The 19,469-nt window shown below is 37.5% G+C and overlaps 2 protein-coding genes and 1 long non-coding RNA gene across 6 annotated transcripts; 2 read left to right on the forward strand and 1 right to left on the reverse strand.

Moving 5' to 3' along the window:
- Positions 1-615: 615 nt before the first annotated feature.
- On the forward strand, positions 616-3,467 carry LOC122291915. Of its 2 annotated transcripts, XR_006236803.1 has the most exons (4): positions 616-1,093; positions 2,345-2,445; positions 2,588-2,659; positions 2,736-3,467. It is a non-coding gene; the product is annotated as an uncharacterized LOC122291915 (long non-coding RNA). The 2 variants fall into 2 exon arrangements; XR_006236802.1 differs by having other exon boundaries at positions 2,345-2,659.
- A 2,665-nt stretch (positions 3,468-6,132) lies between these two features.
- Positions 6,133-6,801, forward strand: LOC122292237. Its single transcript, XM_043100475.1, has one exon. It carries the CDS (start codon positions 6,133-6,135, stop codon positions 6,799-6,801), a length of 669 nt encoding a protein of 222 aa, XP_042956409.1.
- A 5,085-nt stretch (positions 6,802-11,886) lies between these two features.
- Positions 11,887-18,858, reverse strand: LOC122291910 (probable LRR receptor-like serine/threonine-protein kinase At1g06840). Of its 3 annotated transcripts, none has more exons than XM_043099957.1 (15): positions 18,615-18,840; positions 18,161-18,350; positions 16,398-16,474; positions 16,172-16,243; positions 15,820-15,963; positions 15,672-15,743; positions 15,503-15,574; positions 15,218-15,292; positions 14,823-14,921; positions 14,595-14,663; positions 14,375-14,446; positions 14,086-14,172; positions 13,756-13,824; positions 12,965-13,467; positions 11,887-12,165 (listed from the first exon to the last, which is right to left on the reverse strand). In XM_043099957.1, the coding sequence occupies exons 1-15, from the start codon at positions 18,737-18,739 to the stop codon at positions 12,059-12,061; spliced, it is 1,833 nt and encodes a 610-aa protein (XP_042955891.1). In that variant the 5' UTR covers positions 18,740-18,840; the 3' UTR covers positions 11,887-12,058. The 3 variants fall into 3 exon arrangements, with proteins under 3 accessions (XP_042955891.1, XP_042955892.1, XP_042955893.1); XM_043099958.1 differs by adding an exon at positions 17,613-17,751 and having other exon boundaries at positions 14,823-14,891; positions 16,403-16,474; positions 18,161-18,820; XM_043099959.1 differs by lacking the exon at positions 11,887-12,165 and having other exon boundaries at positions 13,038-13,181; positions 13,310-13,467; positions 18,615-18,858.
- Positions 18,859-19,469: the final 611 nt, after the last annotated feature.

The following is a 19,469-nucleotide window of genomic DNA, read 5'->3' on the forward strand; positions in this document are numbered from 1 at the left end:
AAAGCCCCATGTCTAACCTCCGTAGCCAGCGTTGAACCTCCATAAAAATAGCCCAGACGTCATGTCCCAAATGCCTAACAAACCTCTGTTTTTGAGGAGCAAAAACAGAGCACAATTTCTTCTTTCTTCCTAACACCACCACCGATAGCACAAGCACCACCGTAACACACAAATCTCATTTTTTTTCATACTAAAAAAAAACAAAAAATTGGTGAGCGCCCAACTCGATTTCTCCATTTTATGACGGTAAAACAAAGGGCTGGTAGCCCTATTTGTATTCGGTCTGGAAAGAAATTTAAAAAGGGGAAAAGAGAGAAAGAGAGTAAGGCCATAGAAGCCATGGCGGCTTCCTTATCGACCACGAATTCGAAACCCTCGACATTGATCAGCTTCACCGTGTCCTTTTTCTTCATCTTCGCGCGTGCTCTCTCCCTTGCTCAAAGTTGTATGCATCCGATAATTTTGATTTCATCCAATCTGGCCAATACCTCACTCTCTCTCTCACAAAAACCAAATTGGTCGTAACCTTGTTGTTGGAGACGGTGTTCCTTTGGGCAAGCAGTTCGAGGGGTGTGACGGCTACAATGACTACGAGCAATGCGAGGGGTGGCTGTGTCGGCGAGGGTTCGTGCGAGGGGTCCGATGAGAGGGATGTCAAGCTAGTGAATGGGAATTTCCAATTCTCTCAAATGCGGCCACATGAAACACGACGAGGACTTGAGGACGTGATTCCTTGTGGTTGACCCCAGTTGTCTAACACTGCTTTTTCCTACGTGGCACTACATGAATAGAGGGTTGTTTTTATCTCATTTACAGCCCGATCGGCGTGAAGCGTTTCCCATCTTTTAAATCCCCTTCTTCACCCCCGCACCTAATTTTCGGTCACTTTCCTCTCTCTCTCTCTCTCTCTCTCTCTCTAGATTTAACATTCTCACTGGGATTTTCGATCGTTGCCACCAACATCGTCTTCTCGTCAACACCGGCCAGTTTCTCTAACTTTATCAATCATGCTCTCTCTCTCTCTCTCTCTAACTCTCGCTCAAATTCGAGACATTCAAAGAGAAATGGTTACTCTCTCTTTGGTGTCGCCAAGGTTACTCTCTCTTTCTCTCTCTATATGTGAGCTTACAACTGTCTGTTTGTATTTATCTCATATTCGATTTGTGTAGTTTTTTTCTTAGATGTTTATTCTTCTTCTTTGTTTTTGAGTAGTCTGATTTTCCTTCTATTTTTTTATTTTTTATTTTATTTTTATCATTTCCTCGGTTTTCCTTTTTCAATTTTCTCATTTTCTTTGGAAACCATACTTCACAACTGTGTAATTAATTGCATTGAAGTGTGGATGAAAAATTGAAACTCCAAGCCTTAAGGCTGGAATTTTAGTTCAAGCACTATGTTTTTTAACTATTGAATTTAGCAGTATACATTGCTTTGTATCTTTATATGATGATAATATTACATCATTCAACCGTTAAGATAATGTTAAGAGGTGAGACCCAAATTTTTTGCATTTTATTTCTTAGTAAATGCCATGGTGATGGAGTGAAGACAATAATTTGTGCTGTTTTTTTTTTTTTTTTTTTAAAGACTCTGTTTCACTTGTTTCATAATTTAATTGGGGCAAGATTATCAACAACAAGCACCAGTTTGACTTAAGGGGTGCTGATTTAGTGGCAATGGCCAGAAAAGTTTCTTTGTTACCTATGCCTTACTTAAAATTGTAGAAAGAGAGATCCTTAAGCAAAATCAAATAAAGGTTTTCTCAAATATATTGAAATCAAAAGTTACCTTAGAATAACTAAAGTTGATCATCATCTGTTAGACTTCAATAATATATTGAATGCAATTGAGGCAGGGTACATTTTTCTTTTATTCCCTCTATAAATGTAAATTTCCATTTCTTCTCTGGTTGTGAACTGAATGTTAATTTTGCATGAACTTTTATTGATCAAATCCTGTGTCAGCCTCCAAATTTATTTGTACACTCCACATTTTGCTTAGAGACATGCTTACATGTTTTTAAATTCTTGAAATGCTAGATGGATGTATTTATTTTTCCTTTGTACTTATGTGCACCAAAAGCAGAGTTCTTCCAGAAAAACACCTTTAACTATGGTTTCCAAGTGGATTGTGAATTGTACTGCTTGCTTATTTTGACTGACTACATGTGTGCTATAATTTAGTTGTTTCAATAACCATTATTCCTTCCAAAAAAAATTTAGAAACCAAAGGATTCAGAAGAAGAAACAAATTGTCACTACGATACAGATTCTGAGTGATGCATCTGATTTATGACTTTACTCTCTGTTTTCTGTTCTTTATTCCTTTATTCTTCATTGACCAGGAAATTACCTCAAGTTCCATGATGCCATAAAGAAGGCTTATCCAGATTGTGACAAGTTTTCTCAAAAGTTGGATCACCCTGTAGATTTGTATAATTATCATGTAAAATTCTCATCTTCATTTCTTGTATTGATATGTGAATGGAGCCATTTCAATGATCTTTTTATGTCTTATGATATGAATGCCTTTTGTCCTTCGTTGGGCAACGAGGGACAATATCGTCTTACTCTAGTGTTTTGGTTAGGTTAATACATCTGCCAAGGACATGTTTTCAATGGCTCATCGGTTCGATCTTGCATCACGTGACGGTCCAAAGGTGTGATGGTTTCCTTGTATTATATAATATATGCATTTGATCAAATGCTTAAAGGGTTTCCATTGATATGCATCAGGCTTTTGTAAGTGAGTATGTTGTAACTGGGAAAGATGCTGGCAAAGGAACTCTTTTAGCAGCACTAGTCGAGGCTGCATTCCTTATTGGAATTGAACATAATAGGTTTGATGTAATTTTTAAACTTGCTTACTGTGAAATTGTGCTTGCAATTATTTCAATTCAGTCCAAATTTGACGATTCATTTTTCCTCCAAAGCTTTCTTTAGGGGAGGGAACCGTGCTCGGAAGATGCTGAGTTTTCCCTAGTCGTTTGCCTAATCTAAAGTTAGAATTGTGTTCTAAAAGCGAATTAAACATGTGCATTATTATTAAAAAAATGTTTATTTTCTCATATAATCCAAGTCATGGATGTTTACTACTCATGTATATAATCCGACAAACATAGTATAATCAGGATTGGGATCCCTTGAGCTTATGGGGACTTGGAACAGCTGACATTGCAACCTCTACGGTCCAAAACAGATGCATTTCAACAACTTATTGAAATTGGTGAATTGCTTTGTGTAATCTAATACATATCAATCACCCTATCATCTTTAATTTTATTAAACTAATGAATCTAAGATTAATAGATAAAGACATGTAGGCACAAATATTGCTGAACATGAGAACCTTTTCAGCAAAAAAGATCGAACAAGACCAAATTCATTTTCAGACCCTTGCTGCTTTTCAATAGTAGAATGGTCCTGCTTGTTACAGGCCACACGTGTGCATGTCTGTATGTCTGTGTGCAATGCATCTTTGGTTGCAGCTATTTGTGAGTACTGTAAATGATTTGGCCACTGTTTTTCCATTATATGAAATACTGAATTGGCGTTAAAATATCACGAGGTTATTTGTACCATGGAACAATTTAATGGTTATCTCCATTAATTAATTCGATCCTGTCAAAAACCTGGTCCTTTCTGAAGAAAACTTACAAACTCGGATACTTGAGACTCAAAAGGAAAAGATTGAAATTACCAAATTGGAATAAGAATTTTGGAATCAATTAATGTGTGAAACTTACTAGGAAAAAACAGAGAAAATCAGTAGTGCAGTGGAGGCAGAGTTAGAAGGAATACTATTTCTTTTGCAACAGGTACACCCAGTTGAAACATTTATAATTATTTTAGCTATTATAAGAGCCAGCGCTGCAGTTAATCCAAGAGCTGTAGCTGGACTCCGAGGATATACACATTGATAAAGATGATCATTAATCTGAACCTGAGAAAGCTGTAGGAATAAATAAACATTAAGATCCAATTATATATATTGTACATCATGCATGCATTTAAATGGGGAGGCCTTAAGTTCAGAAAATGGACATTTTTTCCTTTAAATGGAGACCGGTGTGGATTTAAGAAAGACAACTCATGCAATATTTGTCAGTCTAATCACATAAAACATAAGTAAATCTGATGTTTTTCTAATTAGTAACAGCTTAAATTCAAGCTTTTGGTACTGATAATAAAATGGCACCCCTTTTATTTCTCTCTCTATCCCTTTTCTACTTCCATTATCAATCTGCTTTCTCACACGCCATATCTACAATTTTTTTTTTGTTTCTTTTAGAAAACTTCGATGCATCCCAAAGATTGATGTACCAGAAAATATTAGTTTAATTACTTACACATGTTTGATGTAGATTGAAACAAGGCTAACTGTATATATATTGAGACATATCCCTAATTAACTTATTAAGCATGCATAAATATAACATTTATATATATTTCCGCCAGAGCGTCAAGGAATTCTGGGAGAAGTATGAGGCTGAATATGACAACAAAAGACCATTGAGCCCGTAGATGTCCTATTTTTCCGTGGAGAGTGAAAGTCCGTACGAGTGAAATAGAAAGCGATAGACTCTGTTTTTAGGGTTGGGTCTCCCCTGAGGAGTATGGCAGCCGCCGGGGGCCTAAAGGGCCGGCCGGCAAGCTCCAGGCCACGGACCTTCGCGGATATGGTCTCGCAAACGCCGATTCCCCTTCCCGAAGTGGTGGTGCCGGTGCGTGCCCCAAAAGTGCTGGACGGTGACACCTATATCTGGTTCTCCCAAGATGAACTGGACCGGTCTGCACAGCCATTCAGGTACTCTCTTGTTCTTAAATTCATTCGGCAACGTCCTTCCTTAGACACTATCCGTGCTTTTATTCAAACTCGGTGGGGGTTAAATGCCCAACCAGTCGTTTCTAGTATGAAATCCCCACGGCATGTTTTCCTGAGATTTGCTAAAGAAGATGACTATCATAAGGCCTATGCTTGTGAAGCCTGCGAGATTGAAGGTAGTCCATATAGGATGTTCAAGTGGTCTACAGACTTTTCAGAGGAATCGGAACCATCCTTGGTTCCGGTATGGGTGGTTTTTCCTGGGCTTCTGCCCAACTTTTATCATGAATCCTACCTTCGGAACCTTGCTCTACCTATTGGTACTTATCTAAGAAGTGATAACAGCACTAGATGTGCCACCCGAACTGATGGAGCTCGGATTTGTATTGAAATGGATGCAAGGACGAAACCGATAGATGGTTCTTGGATTGGTGTTCCTCAGGCCCCTTCAAGTCGATACCAAGCTGTCCTTTATGAAACACTGCCAGCGTACTGCTGTAAGTGCAAGATGCAGGGCCATAACTTAAGTACTTGCAAAAAAACAGATAAAAATCCTGGTATAGATGATATAGGAAAGTCTAGAAAGAAACGCACCTTAGAGATGAAAATAACAAAGGAAGGAGAAGCAGGAAAAGTGGAGGAACCAGCACAAGAAAAGGGGGTGAGAAGTATAAAGTGGAATGTTGAATCGGAGGCTATTACAAGGCATGAGACAGGAGAGTCCTCTGGGAAGAAGGGGAAAGAGGTTGTGCATCAGGAATTAGACTTGGTATCAGAAAAGGAAGCTGTAAACGACGATGACTTTTTTCTAGTAGAAGAAATAGAAGAGGGGGAGCTAGAAGAAATAGAAAAAGCTTTCGAGAAGATTCAAAGAAAGCCTCCAAGTAGAGATGAACAAGCTGAAAGGGCAGAAGATACTTCCCCTATTTTACTACAGGAGGAATTTGTATCAGTTGTGCCAATGACGTTAGAGGAAAACCAGGAAATGCAGAATGTAGCAAGGGAAGAGCCACAAAATAAGACAGATACGGAGAACCAAGCTGTTAACCAAGTGGGGGAATTGATGCCTGTCATGGGACCAGTTTCCCTATCTGATTCTGAAGGTGCGCAAGAGTTAGTGCACCTGCAAAAAACCCAGGAAATTTTCTTAGATGAAGAAATACTGAAAGAAAATAGTGAAAGAGGTATAGGTTCTAGGAAGAGGAGTTCCTTTAGGGTCAAGAGCAGGCCATCAAAATTGAATTTATGAATCCTTTCTTATATTGGAATTTAAGGGGGCTTGGTACCTCCAAAAAGCAATTGATTAAAATGATAAAGAAATATAAAGTGAATGTGGTAGCCATTGCGGAACCTTTTGTCAATAAGCAGTGTATGGTTCGGTTTCAGAATAGACTGGAGTTTGGGGGATGTATTTCTAATGAGGAGGCTGGAGGAAAATTATGGGTGCTGTGGAATACCAAGGTAAAGGTTACTGTTCAATCCATCAAGGGTCAAAGTATCTCGCTAATGGTTGAAGAGGAGAACAAACAAATCCTCGCATCTTTTGTCTATGCTAAATGTTCATACCTAGATCGTAGAAGACTTTGGGAGGATTTGAGCTTGTTGAGTACCGGAATCACACCTTGGATAATTATGGGAGATTTTAACATTATCCGTAATAATGATGAGAGGATTGGAGGAAGACCCAGACTGACCATTGCTATGAGGGAATTCAATGATTTTATTGATGCGGTGGGGATGATTGAAACAAAGTTTGAAGGAAATAAGATGTCGTGGTGTAATGGGCAGCAAGGAAGAGCTCGTAGCTGGGCAAGACTGGATCGTTCTTTCATTAACTCGAAACTAATGCTGGAATTTCCAGGTTTGGTGATGACCTATTTGCCTAGACAAAACTCAGACCATTCCCCGCTAGTGGTGGCCATGGAGAAAAATGATAAACCGTATGGGTTCAGCCCTTTCAAATTCCAGAATATGTAGACCTCTCATGAGCTATTCCATGACTGTGTGCGAGGTGTTTGGCGTAAGGACCAGGTCGGACAAGGAATGGCTAAGTTGGCAAATAAATTAAAGGTTGTTAAAGGGGTGCTGAGAAGGTGGAACAAAGAGGTTTTTGGTTGGACTAATTCTCATATTCAGGGGCTTGAGGAACGGATATGTGGCCTGGAAGAAAAACTTCAGATGGGATTTTCTGAAGATGTTGAACTGGACCTGTTAGCATCGAAGGCTGAGCTACATACATGGGAGAGTAGGGAGGAAACGAGGCTTGCCCAACAAGCCAAGCAAAGATGGCTTGAGAAGGGGGAGGGTAATGCCCAATTCTTTCGTGCTCTGTCTTCTAGAACCCATAGGGTGGTAAGGGAGATGGAAATAGGTGATAACAGATGGTTGAGGTCCCCTGAAGAGGTTCATGAGGGTGCTGTTGATTTTTTCAAGAATTTTCTGGCAGAATCCCATTTAAGTCCTGCTCCTGATTTGACTAGTTTAGTTGAACCTGTGGTGAGTCCAACGGAAAATCTGAATATTCTGGAGCTTCCTTCAATCCAAGAGATAAAAGAAGTCGTCTTCTCCATCCCCATTGATAGTAGTCCGGGGCCAGATGGTTTTGGCTCAGGATTCTTTAAAGCTTGTTGGGAGATCCTTGCTGAAGATGTTGTCGCTGCAGTCCATGACTTCTTTAGAGGTAATCCAATCCCAAAATATTTCTCTTCTTCTTTTTTAGTGTTGATTCCAAAGATCGAAAATCCAAAAAGCTTTGACAAGTTTCGCCCCATAAGCCTCTGTTCAGTCTTTTATAAAACTTGTTCAAAGCTCTTAGTGGGTCGGTTAGCACCACTGCTACCTCGCATTGTCTCCCAAGAACAAGGAGCTTTTATTCAAGGTAGAAGCATCTTGGAGAATATTAGCTTGACGCAAGAGATGATTCAGTCCATTAATAAAAAAGTAAGAGGTGGAAATGTAGTTCTTAAAATCGACATGGCTAAGGCATACGACTCTGTTGCCTGGAAATTCCTCATTCAAGTCATGGCAGCCTTTGGTTTCTCTGAACCGGTATGTTGCCTTGTTTGGCAATGCATATCCTCCCCGTGGTATTCAGTGGTTATGAATGGCACTTCAAAAGGCTTTTTCCAAGGGGGCCGTGGACTAAGACAGGGTGATCCCATTTCTCCGTATCTCTTTATTATTGTGGAGGAGATCCTGACGAGACTTTTAAAGCAGAAGTTCCAAGAAGGCAAGATCAAACCTTTTACTCATGCTAGAGAGGTCCCTACTATATCTCATCTCTTGTACGCGGATGATATTGTAATATTTCAAATAGCTGTAAACAGTCCATTCGGTCCATTTCTGAGGTGCTGGAGTTATATGAAGCTTGGTCTGGCCAGAGGGTGAATAAAGAAAAGTCTGCAATTTTTTTTTGCTAATCATTTCTCCGCTTCAAGGCGCAGGGCTATTTTAAATTACATGGGTTTCTCAGAGGGTGAACTGCCTTTTAAATACTTGGGGGTACCTATCATAGCTGGGCGAATAAAGGCCATTCATTTTGAGGAGCTAGTTGGAAAAATCAGAGAGAAAATTGGAGGATGGTCGGCGAGATTGTTGTCAAGTGGCGCAAGACTGCTGCTAATTAGACATGTGCTTAGTAGCATTCCAGTTCACCTGTTATCAGTGCTGCAAGTCCCAAAATCTGTCCTCTCCAGCATCAATAAGTGTTTGTCTGATTTTTTCTAGGGCTACAAGGATAGAAAGCCTAAAAAGCATTGGAAATCTTGGGACATTATGTGTAAGATGGTAGGGGAAGGTGGTGTGGGGATTCGTGATTTGCATGAAACTCAGAAAGCACTACACACGAAATTTGCGTGGAGACTATTAACTGCAAATTCTCTTTGGGCCAGCTTTTTCAAAACAAAGTATGTGAAAAATGACCACGTCTCCTTAATTAACCCAAACAAAGGTAGTCGGTTTTGGAAGATCGTGATAAGGTGTGTTCCACTCATTTTAGAAAACTCTAAGTGGAGACCGAGAGAGGGGTCAGTTTCCTTTTGGCTTGATAAATGGATGGGGGAAGAGACACTTGGAGAAAGGATGCCAATCTCTAGGTATCCAAATATGAAGGTTAAAGAGTGCAAGTTGAATGGGGAATGGGATATGGAACTATTAATAAGCCTAGGTGGAGAACCTAAAGCAGGGGAAATTTTCAGATTTTTGAGTCGTAAAAAAGAAGGTGATGACTTACTTGTGTGGATGGCCAAGGAAGATGGGATTTTTACAACAAAAAGTGCATGGGAGGTCTTGAGGATAAAATCTCCAAAGAGTAATTGGGCACAATGGTTGTGGCACCCAAGCCTTCCTAAAAATATTTCCGTTACTATGTGGAGAAGTGTCAAAAAAGCCTTAAGTGTGGATGACCATATTCGCCAAACAGGAATTCCTTTGGCCTCAAAATGTGACTGCTGTAAAATTGGTGGATATGAGGACCTCAATCATGTGTTAGCTACGGGGGAGATGGCTAGATCTATATGGGAGAGGTGTGCAATTCAGGTTGGTATGCCGCGGAGGTGGTATCAAAGCTGGTATGAGTTGGTGCAAGAGTGGTTCAGTAAAGCCTCTAAATCAACCACGAAGGGACTGTTACTAGGGATAATTCCCTCCATTGTCACATGGCAGTTATGGCTTAGAAGATGCAGTGTGCGTATGGAAGGAAGAGACATCAGCTCAGAAGAAGTATGGAGGAAAATAAAATTCTGGATTGTAAAGTTAAGTGAAAAACTCAAAGCGACTAAGCCTTTGAGTGCAAGAGATGAGGAGATTTTATTGGAGCTGAATATTCCCTATAAATCCCCAAAACTGAAACCTTGTAAGCTGATTAGGTGGGTTAGACCAAACATGGGCTGGTACAAGTTAAATGTGGATGGGAGTAGCCGAGGCAACCCGAGCATGGTAGGAGCTGGAGGGGTGATACGTGATAGTGAGGGAAGATTGATTTCAGCCTTTGCAGTTGATCTTGGACAAGGTACTAACACATTTGCTGAATTCCTTGCTCTATTACATGGCCTCAGACACATTAAACAAAAGAATTTTTCTCAAGTGGAAATAGAGATGGATTCCCAGGTGGTTATAAACTGGATCAATTCATCCTCATGTGGGGTATGGTACCTTGAAGAATTTTGGGAGGAGCTTATGGCCTATTTACAGCAAATCACGTTCACCTTGAAACATGTTTACAGGGAAGGAAACTCAGCTGCTGACTTCTTGGCTAGGTTGGGATCTCAAGGAATCAACAAGGTTTGGGAATCCTGGACCTCACTTCCTCACTTGTTGAGAGGAGTGTTGCATACTGATAAACTTGGGCTGCCATATATCCGGTGTTGTCACTAAGTCTGTAGCAATATCTTTCTGTTTTAAGTTGTTTTTCTGCTTTAAGTTGACAGCAATGTATGTAACTCTGTTCCGTTTTTCTGGTTAGGGATCAATGTTTTTTCTGGCAATTTTAGCATGTTGTTTTGTGGCTGGGAAAGAGGTTGTAATCCCATGCACAAAGTTTTTTGCTTAAGTTTAATATATTGGGGAGAGGTCTCCTGTTAAGGGACCCCGACTCTTGATAAAAAAAAAAAAAAAAAAAAAAAAAAAAAAAAAAAAAAAAAAACCTTATTAAGCATGCATTTATTAGCTGTTTCAATGCTAAAAACAGAGTCATAGAACTAGTAGGGGTGGCCGGATAGATTAGATATAGATATCTGGGGCTGTGCTGGAGGCGTTGTTAAGGAAATATTTGAAGAGTAAACACGTTGGATTTAAGTTTTGTTGTATCGCCGTCTTTATTTCCAGGGTTTTCTTGCTCTCTCTCTCTCTCTCTCTGTGGATATTTGATGCATGCCCCCGTGTATTTCTTTGTCTTTTTTTTTTCCCCCCCATTGTTTATAAAACTTATTAGAAGAGGTATGACTTGCTAAATATATTGATCTTTGAAAACATGCCATTACTAGCAGGAGTATGAACTTAGAAATTATTGTTTGCATATTTCTTTTTCATATATCAACCTTAATTTCATGTTCCACTTGGTATCGTTGTCTGGAACTCACTGAAGTATAGGTTTACTTGTACTGTAATGAACTTATTATTCTCTCTATTGACATGCCTTGTAGTTTTCTTTTCTTTTGAGCTACATATATCATCACCCTGCTTTTTTTTTTTTTTTTTTTTTTTTATTTACATAAATGCAATTAAATTCTCAGGGCATTTCATTTTTTCAATATTCATTCTTCAAGTTTCAACCCCTCGTTGGTGTATGATCATCTAAGAGAAATATTTTCAGCACTCATTTTTTATCCCTACAATGTTCCGAATGAAGTGAAGGGCTTCTTTAGCTTGAGTAAGTTGGGTGCTGCTATTTGTTGCTATAGTGTTCTGTTGTATACTTGTTTCTTCCAGGTTGATACTGCTCTGGTTTTATTTAGATATTTTTTATAATCTTTTAAGCATGATTTGATTATTGGTCTATCAATATTTTAAAGGAATCTCTACTGGCTTTTATTTGATTGATGTTTCTTATCTGTAGCTTGTGGTCATGGTCATGGAATGCTTATTATCGTGTAGCTATTGGATTTGTCAGGATTTTCTTGTATATGTGGTTTGTTTCTCACTTCGGGATGAGAATGAATTCGTTAAATAAACTCATGAAAAGGCTGCTCAAGTCAAAAAGGATCTTTGCCAGCCTGTGGTCTAGCAAAAGGGGAAATGGTGACAATAGTGGCTCGGATTTATCAAATAGTCTTGGTTCTGCAAATCCAGAGGAAGTAAAATCAACACCTTCCATAAATAGGAGGCATTATGTATTTTAGATACAATTGAAAGAAGAATGGCTTACCTCATACAAAGGTATTCATTTAGGCTCTATTTAATTGCAAGATTCAACTGAGATCAATTCAATTTAAATTAATTTTAAGTTGAGTCTAATATTTAAACACTTAACTCAATTCAAAACTTTATTATATGTGGGACTCACAACTTTTTTCAATTTTCTATAAATAGTATTAAATTCATCTTAACATTCAAACACATTTAAACTCATTTTAAATAGGTCTCACATAACTTATTCCACATACTCAACTCACTATTATTCATAAAGAGTTCAAGCTTAACACAATATCCAAACGCAGCCTTGTGAAAACGTATACAGAGGTCAACTACCAGCTATACAATTACAAAACAAGGAAATGAATAAGTGTGAAAATATAAGCTACACACGAACTCGTGATTTAAGGAAACACGGAGGGGAAGTTTCGGAGGAAGTCACGGCAATGAGAGTTTGTTTCCAGACTTGATGCTCTGTTAATATGTTACTATCTGCAACAAAATTTGGCAGCAAAACAAAAGGTTACCCAAGGTTAACTGTGCCAATCATAGACACAATCCACATGTTACTCAAAGGGACAGACAACATCATTTATGCAAAAGAAGACGAAGACGCAAAAGAAGGTAAGGTATGAGTACAAACAACATCATAATTATCCAACAATATTCATTTCAATACGAACACGCAAAAGAAGGTAAGGTATGACTGGGGAGTGGGGAATATATCATTTATGCATGGCATCAGTTCATAAGTGGCATGTCATGTGGTTTTGAAGCTGCCTTGCTGGTCAATATAGAACACACCTTGATTGCCCCGAAAATTAAAAATCATCTTGTACTGAGTTTTAACAAGGATAAGTTCAATTTTAAATATTAAACAAAGTACACAAAAACATCATAACAACTTCATTTTAAAGCTTTGTAAAGAAAAGATTCAGGAAAGGAGATGGGACCTAGGCAAGTAATTGTTCTACACTTAACATGGCACAACTATGACAAAAGCATTGGACTAAACTCCCTGGATTAAGAGTATCTTCAACGATATTTGGAAGCAAAAGGCAAGGCTACCTCCACTCAAATATGCCACTCACAGACGCACTGCATGTCACTCAGAGCAACAAGAATAGGTAAGCATTTTTAAGTGCATGAACACCAGTAACAGAATAATGCCACATGGATATGATTATCTTTTAAAGCACTGAAGATTTCAAGGAACTATCTTATATATGCATCAATTCCAACTTCAACAACTGTGTCGCAAATTACATCAGATTAGGGTTTCGAGACAAACCATCTTTATAAATGTCCAGGAGAGTGAAATTCAGAAGTTCATAAGGTCCAAAGATTTCACTATCGATAATGCTCCATGATGTGAACATGTTCCTGATTCGCCGAACCTCACTCGTATTGAAGAGATTGGCGACTCGAATATCATTATATACTGGAAAAAGCTTCAAGTACATTTTCAGTCGAGGGCCTTCTTCCCATTCAAAACTATCAATGTACAGCTGATAAAGGAGTATATCAAGACCAGATGTCAGGTAATCCTTAAACGATGATATGTAAGGACGAAAATCTGAGAATCCAGGACTTTTCAACCGATATCCGACAAGTAGAGGGGCAGCACAGAAACAACCTTTAGGAGATCTAGGGGAAGGTTCATAAGGGGGTGGACATTGTAGTTGACAATCCGAAGTGTTATTCGTTGGACCCTGATTTTTATTTTCAGCATCACTTTCAGATCCACAAAAACTGACTAGGTTGGTGTTCGAGCAAAGGGGATTCCCTTGAAGCCTGGAAGTCAACAACCAAAACGTGTGACACATCATTATATCAATGTGCTATGTTGTTCCACCTCACAACACTAAAACTAAAAAGAGCTCATCCACACTCTTTTCCAAGTAGTCACATGAATATGAAAATATATTTTATTACACATGAAGGTAGTCATCTGAATGTGAAAATATATTTTATTACACATGAAGGTGGTCATCTGAATGTGAAAATATATTTTATTACATATGAAGGTCTACATGAAACAAGTTGCGACGTGTAAATTAAGAAGCAAGTAAAGAAGCAAACCAGACAGTGTCATATGGAGGTAGATTAGTATCGCCTGTAATATTTGAAAGCTTATTATTCTGCAACTCCCTGCAATCTTAAAGAGCCACAAGAAAAAGCTTAGAAAATTCAGTATGAGATCCTTTCATACTTATTCAAAAGTCAACCCAGAGGGTAGCAACTATGAGTTTCACAAAAGATTGTGCCGAAATCAGAACAAGGAAGCAACTGTATCTTGTATCAATATAAGAACAACATGCTTGGAGCGTGAATGTGCATCCAGACACCCACGCCACCATACAATGACACTTTCAACCAAGGGAAATAGAGATATTGTCATTCAGGTCTTACACTGTAAGCCTTCCGTTTCCATTCAAAGCCCTATCTTGCCAAATGGTGGATGGAATAGAGCCATTCAATGAATTGTTCGCAATTGACCTGTCAAGAGGAATAATTTACCAACTAAAGCCATTTGTTTTATTAACATTTATAGTTTATTGAATGATAATAACAAGTACCCCAAAATCTAATGGTTGAGAAAAGTGGAAACTCAAATTTTCATATATCACTGTGAAGCAAGTTACAATAGCATTGACCCCATAGAACTAAGCACAAAAGGATAAAGTGAGAGACTACTCACAGTATCTGGAGACGAGGAAGATTCGAAAAGCTCACAGGAATTGTTCCAGTAAAACTGTTGTTGGATAAACAGCTGAGCAAATTACTCAAAACAATATTTGTCAGAAACGGGAATTGTTGGCACAAATTATTTTTGAAAGCTAGGAGACACATCTTTTAAAGCTTTGTAATATCTGAAAATTAAATTTAACTGAAAAAAAAAAAAAGATGGGGAATCTTACATGGACGTGATAGCCTCAGAAAGTCTCTGTCCATCTATGGTTCCATTTAGCAGATTTAAACTGAGATCTCTGAAATTATAAGATACAAACAAAGTAAAGGTAGCAAGCAGAGTTGTCTTAGACAAAGTACAGATAACTTTCTACGGCCTGGTACATTTATTTTTTTTAGAAGCTCATACTTGATCATCATAGAATAACTTCAAATTTAAATAAAATACAGCAACTTACAGATAACCAAGGTTCGGTATTAGGCTCAAAGCAGGAATCTTCCCTTGCAAGTTGCAGTTCCTAAGGCTCCTAGAAAAGCCAACACACAAATCATAACACCTTGAAATGTACATAGGTGTGAGCATACTTCTCGGTTGCCATCTAGAGAGCATATAAAGCTAGAACATGAAAGGTTTGTGATAGCTTCTTTACAACTCAAGCAGATTACATAAAGTGATATGTAATATCAAACAGCAAAGGATTAATCACAGAAAATCCGAACTTGTTCAGTGCACCAGTTATTTTGACGTTTGAAAAGAATAAAAAATTTCAGCTTCAGACCTCAAGGCTAGCACCTGGCTCTGCCTTTGCTTCTGAAACCTAGTTACAAACATAGGATAATAATATGAACTTACAACTTCCGCAATTTAGACATTCTGCTATACGAAGCTGGAATTGTAGTCCCACCAAAGTCATTATTATCAAGTTGACTGCAGAACAAAGAAATGCATTTCAAAACTTGGAAAAAAAAGTACTTCAGTAATATTACCTCATAGGAAAAGGAAAATTTAGAAAATTATAATCAAGATGGGAAGCACAAGCAAATGACACCAAATTCAAAAGTTACAATTGTAAAACCATTTATGCTATGTACGCGCGCGCGCGCAGGTATTTATGTTCCAGGAAAGTAGAAACCATACAGTATCACTAAACTTGGCAGTTCGGAGAACTGCGGTGGAAGATACCCTGATAAGTTGTTATTATCCAGAAGGCTGCAGGTGCAGAGTTGAAGATGATCAGATATCTCATAGATTGTACAGACAGATGACTTATCATAAAATATGAGCATATGACCAATTACCGACTTACAAGTGAACTAGGCTTGATAATCTGGATAGCTCCGGGGGAATTTGCCCACTAATTGAATTGTTGTTCATGTAACTGCTCACAAGGTGAAGTAGAAGGGTTAATCATTGTAGAACTGTTTTAGATGATATAGCTCCTGAAAAGCACTTACAAATACTTTGTTTTGTTCAAATTTACAAATGATACTGGTATTGGTCCTGATATGTTGTTCTGATGAATATGTATTCGTTCCAAGTTTGGAAGATAACCAAGCTCTTCAGGTAATGTACCTGTTAATTTGTTTCCATTCAGAAGCCTGGGAACATGGAATATTACAAATGGAATTAGAGATAAAGCAAATTAGATATACCAACATCGGGCATTCATAATGATGCCAACATAGCAAGAAAATTAGATCAACCTCACAGATTATAGATCTACATTTTCTAATGGCATGAGTGTACCATCATGTGAAAAAAAAATAGTATCTAATCTATCCCATAGAAAAAAGGTGATCAACTTACAAGAGTTTCAAGTTGGTAATATTGCCTATCTCCATGGGTATACTCCCACTTATGCTGTTCCACATAAAATCCCTTTAACATAGTAGACAGAGAAAAATATATCAGTAGGTTACATATATCAAAAGCCGAAAAATGTCAGTAGGTTACATAAATCAAAATCCACCATGCAATAGTGACTCAGATAAAGTTGTCGGAAGCACAAAAAGTAGCTTTCAGAAAAGCTTGCCTTACATTATTTCTAGGTACAATAATTTGCCAAGCTCTGGTGATAGACTTCCTGACAATCCCATTTTCAGAAGTAGCCTGCAAAGAGAGATCCAAATTCAAATTGTTAAAGCAACAATGCAAATTCTTCGATGGAACTGCTCATAAAATTAATAACACCAAGTTTTATCAAAGCTTTGTAATCTTATGTCTGAACTTTAGGGAAAGTATACTTTTCATCCACAGATTATCATCGATTTTTCACTTTTTACTTTACATTAAAAAAAAAAAAAAGGTTTCAATTTGTACCCTTGGTTTAGATCTCACTGTTAATATGAACAAAAAACTGGTCACATGGCACAATCTTAAAGTTCATATTTAAATGGAGGGTGCAAAGTGAAATCTATGGTTTTTTTTTATAATAAAAACTGAAAATCTTTGTAGTTTAGGGTGCAAATCCAAAATAAGTGAGTTCGTTGATGAATGGTGTAATTTTCCCTTGAACTTTTGACTCATATGAATCTTATCTTATGCTAGGAATGAGATAATAATAAAACGTTAGGCAATAAATTATATAATAATGGAGTAGTTATTAACTTTTTGGACCAATGAATAAGATAATAAAAACTGTCACAACAGAGGGTGCACCAGCTAAATCAGCTCTACACTGCAAACTGAATAGTGAAAGTTACAATTAGAATTCATTGGAATTACTTATAAAACTCCGTTCCATCTTGTAAACACTTAATATCTATGCACCCTCTTTACAATGATACTCACCCAATGTGAGATTAAAAAAACCTGAGGCATTATAATCTCCCCCACTCCCCACTCAAATCCCTATTTTCCTTGTCAGGGCTTGCATCACAATGTACCGCCCCAATTCCAAATGGATTACCAACTCAACTCCGATACCATGTGTAGCAACCCATGAATGTGCAAAGACTAGTCAAAGTTATATTTGGAGCTCTGTACAATCACTCATACAGCTCGGGTAAAAAGGATTTAGAACAATTCATATATCACTGTGTGATTTAGAACAATTTAATGCATTACAATTTTTTTTTTTTTTAATGGGTAAAAAGGAAGGAATAAATATGCATTACAAATTTAAAAAGATAGATTTTCATATTCATTTAAGACATGGTATTTTTTCTAGCAAAATTGAGAAACATATATTTGCATCGATTATCCTCCCTGATAGAGATTAAAAATAAAGGGGATATTAAGATCATACAGTTGCTGAACATGTAAATATCCATCTTCTAAGCACACAACCCCAATCCAACTTGATGTACACGGATCTCCTCGATTCCAATTACCCAGAATCTTATTGGGATCTATCAAACTTCTCTTGATGGCTAGCAATGCCGTCACTGAAAATAAATAGAAATGTTAATCATCATTTAATTAACATGAACATTTACAGAATTTGTAAGCTTTGGTATGGCCCCTGTGTTTCTCTAATTCTAACATCGGGGTTTCCACATTGACAGAAAGTGAATTTTTGTTTTAAAAAAATTAACATAAAAATTGTTAGCAGAGCCAAGTCTGAGCACATACACTCAAATAACATCTATCAACACTAATCGGTAATCACTTCCCACTTGAGAGAATTGAATATGTAAGTGATTAGGTAACTATAGATCTCTTTTTACAGGATGCATAATATAAAACATGCCTCCATGTGCAGTGGTACTTCTAAACAAGCATTCCCCGAAGAGTGTAATTGCCAAAAGAAGCTTAAAAAAAAAAAAAAAAAAAAAAACAAAGCACCAAAATCACCTTCCACTGGGTCGGTAATGGCGCCCTGAGCTCCGAAAGATAGAGAAGTCCAACACAACCATGCAACAACAAATATTCCAAACTTCCAAGCTGTTGACTTAGACATCCCAGTAACGCATAGAACGACAGAACTCGCAAACTTCTTATACTACCCAACACTGGGAATTGTAGTAGTTTGTGTGTACCACACCTGATGATAAAGGTCGGTATCAGAACCTAGAGAGAACGAGTTCCAGAGCAGCTGAATTTATCTCAAGAAAAAGAAATACTAATTCTTCTAACTCTGGAAAATAAATCAATAATCAGACAATTATTAAACACAAGTACAACAATAAAAAAGCTCCAATAAATGAAAAACCAAGGAATTATTAAAAAAAAAAAAAGTACACCAACGAAGAAGCTCCCCTATTAGGCAACCAAACAAAGAAAAACACTCAAAATTCTCGTCCCATACAGCTTGAGAAGAAATAAACCAACCAAACTGCCAAAAAAAGAAGAAGAAGAAGAAACCCTCACAAGAAGAAGATTGAATACACAGTTGAAAAATATATTAGAAGGATGGAAACACATATATGTCATGCAGTTGAACTATTTATCTGGGGCGAGCAATGTAAAGGCAAATATTGGGTAAGATTATATGAATAAGGTTTATCTTATTATTATATTTAAAATTGTGGGATAAATGTAAAATAATTATTAATTTATTTCTAAACAATATTGAGTCTATTTAGAAGTCTTAGATGTTGTTTAGATAAGTCATTGAGGTAAAAATTGAGTTCAGGATGATCTGTATTTATCTAGAATGAAAGCTTAATAGAGATTAGTCAATGCAGAAGAGAGTTATTGCGAAATGTCTGCAATCCGTCGGGACACATCTTCGTGACTGTTGCTAACCGTCAGCAGAATCCTATTTTAACTGGAACTCTTTCCAAATTTTCTATTTAGAGGGATTTAGTTTTGTAACTCATTAAGGAGTTGGAGCCATGAATTCTAGAGAGTATATTCTGAACGTTTGTAAGAGAAAATTCACTTGAGAACTTTCAGTTGGTTTTTCATCTCTAATTAAGTGTGATTGTGCTTCAAGTATGAAGGAACATTGATTGGATTTCAGCCACTGGAATTCTAGGAGGGAAGTCAACATTTGAAGATCGCCAGAGGTTCTGACTGCTACTACGGTAGAAGACAAACGAGTCGTTTGTCTAGGTAAGTAAGAGAGTCATATTGTAAAAGTTATGTAATTGATGAATACTTGTAATTGATTTTCAAATAATAAAATTGACTTTCCTGTGTTTGGTTATAGGGTTTTACC

Source organism: Carya illinoinensis, chromosome 13 (assembly GCF_018687715.1).
Source record: "Carya illinoinensis cultivar Pawnee chromosome 13, C.illinoinensisPawnee_v1, whole genome shotgun sequence".
NCBI lineage: Eukaryota > Viridiplantae > Streptophyta > Magnoliopsida > Fagales > Juglandaceae > Carya > Carya illinoinensis.

What these genes read in the sequence shown, in the direction of transcription:
- LOC122291910 (XM_043099957.1), bottom strand. Translation starts at nt 18,739, where the DNA reads ATGACATATATGTGTTTCCATCCTTCTAATATATTTTTCAACTGTGTA. An exon ending in ATGTCTAAATTGCGGAAGTT is followed by an intron (nt 14,922 to 15,217) that starts GTAAGTTCATAT and finishes GTACATTTCAAG; the next exon opens with GTGTTATGATTTGTGTGTTG. An exon ending in CCTGGACATTTATAAAGATG is followed by an intron (nt 12,166 to 12,964) that starts GTTTGTCTCGAA and finishes ATTTTGTTGCAG; the next exon opens with ATAGTAACATATTAACAGAG.
- LOC122292237 (XM_043100475.1), top strand. Translation starts at nt 6,133, where the DNA reads ATGATAAAGAAATATAAAGTGAATGTGGTAGCCATTGCGGAACCTTTT.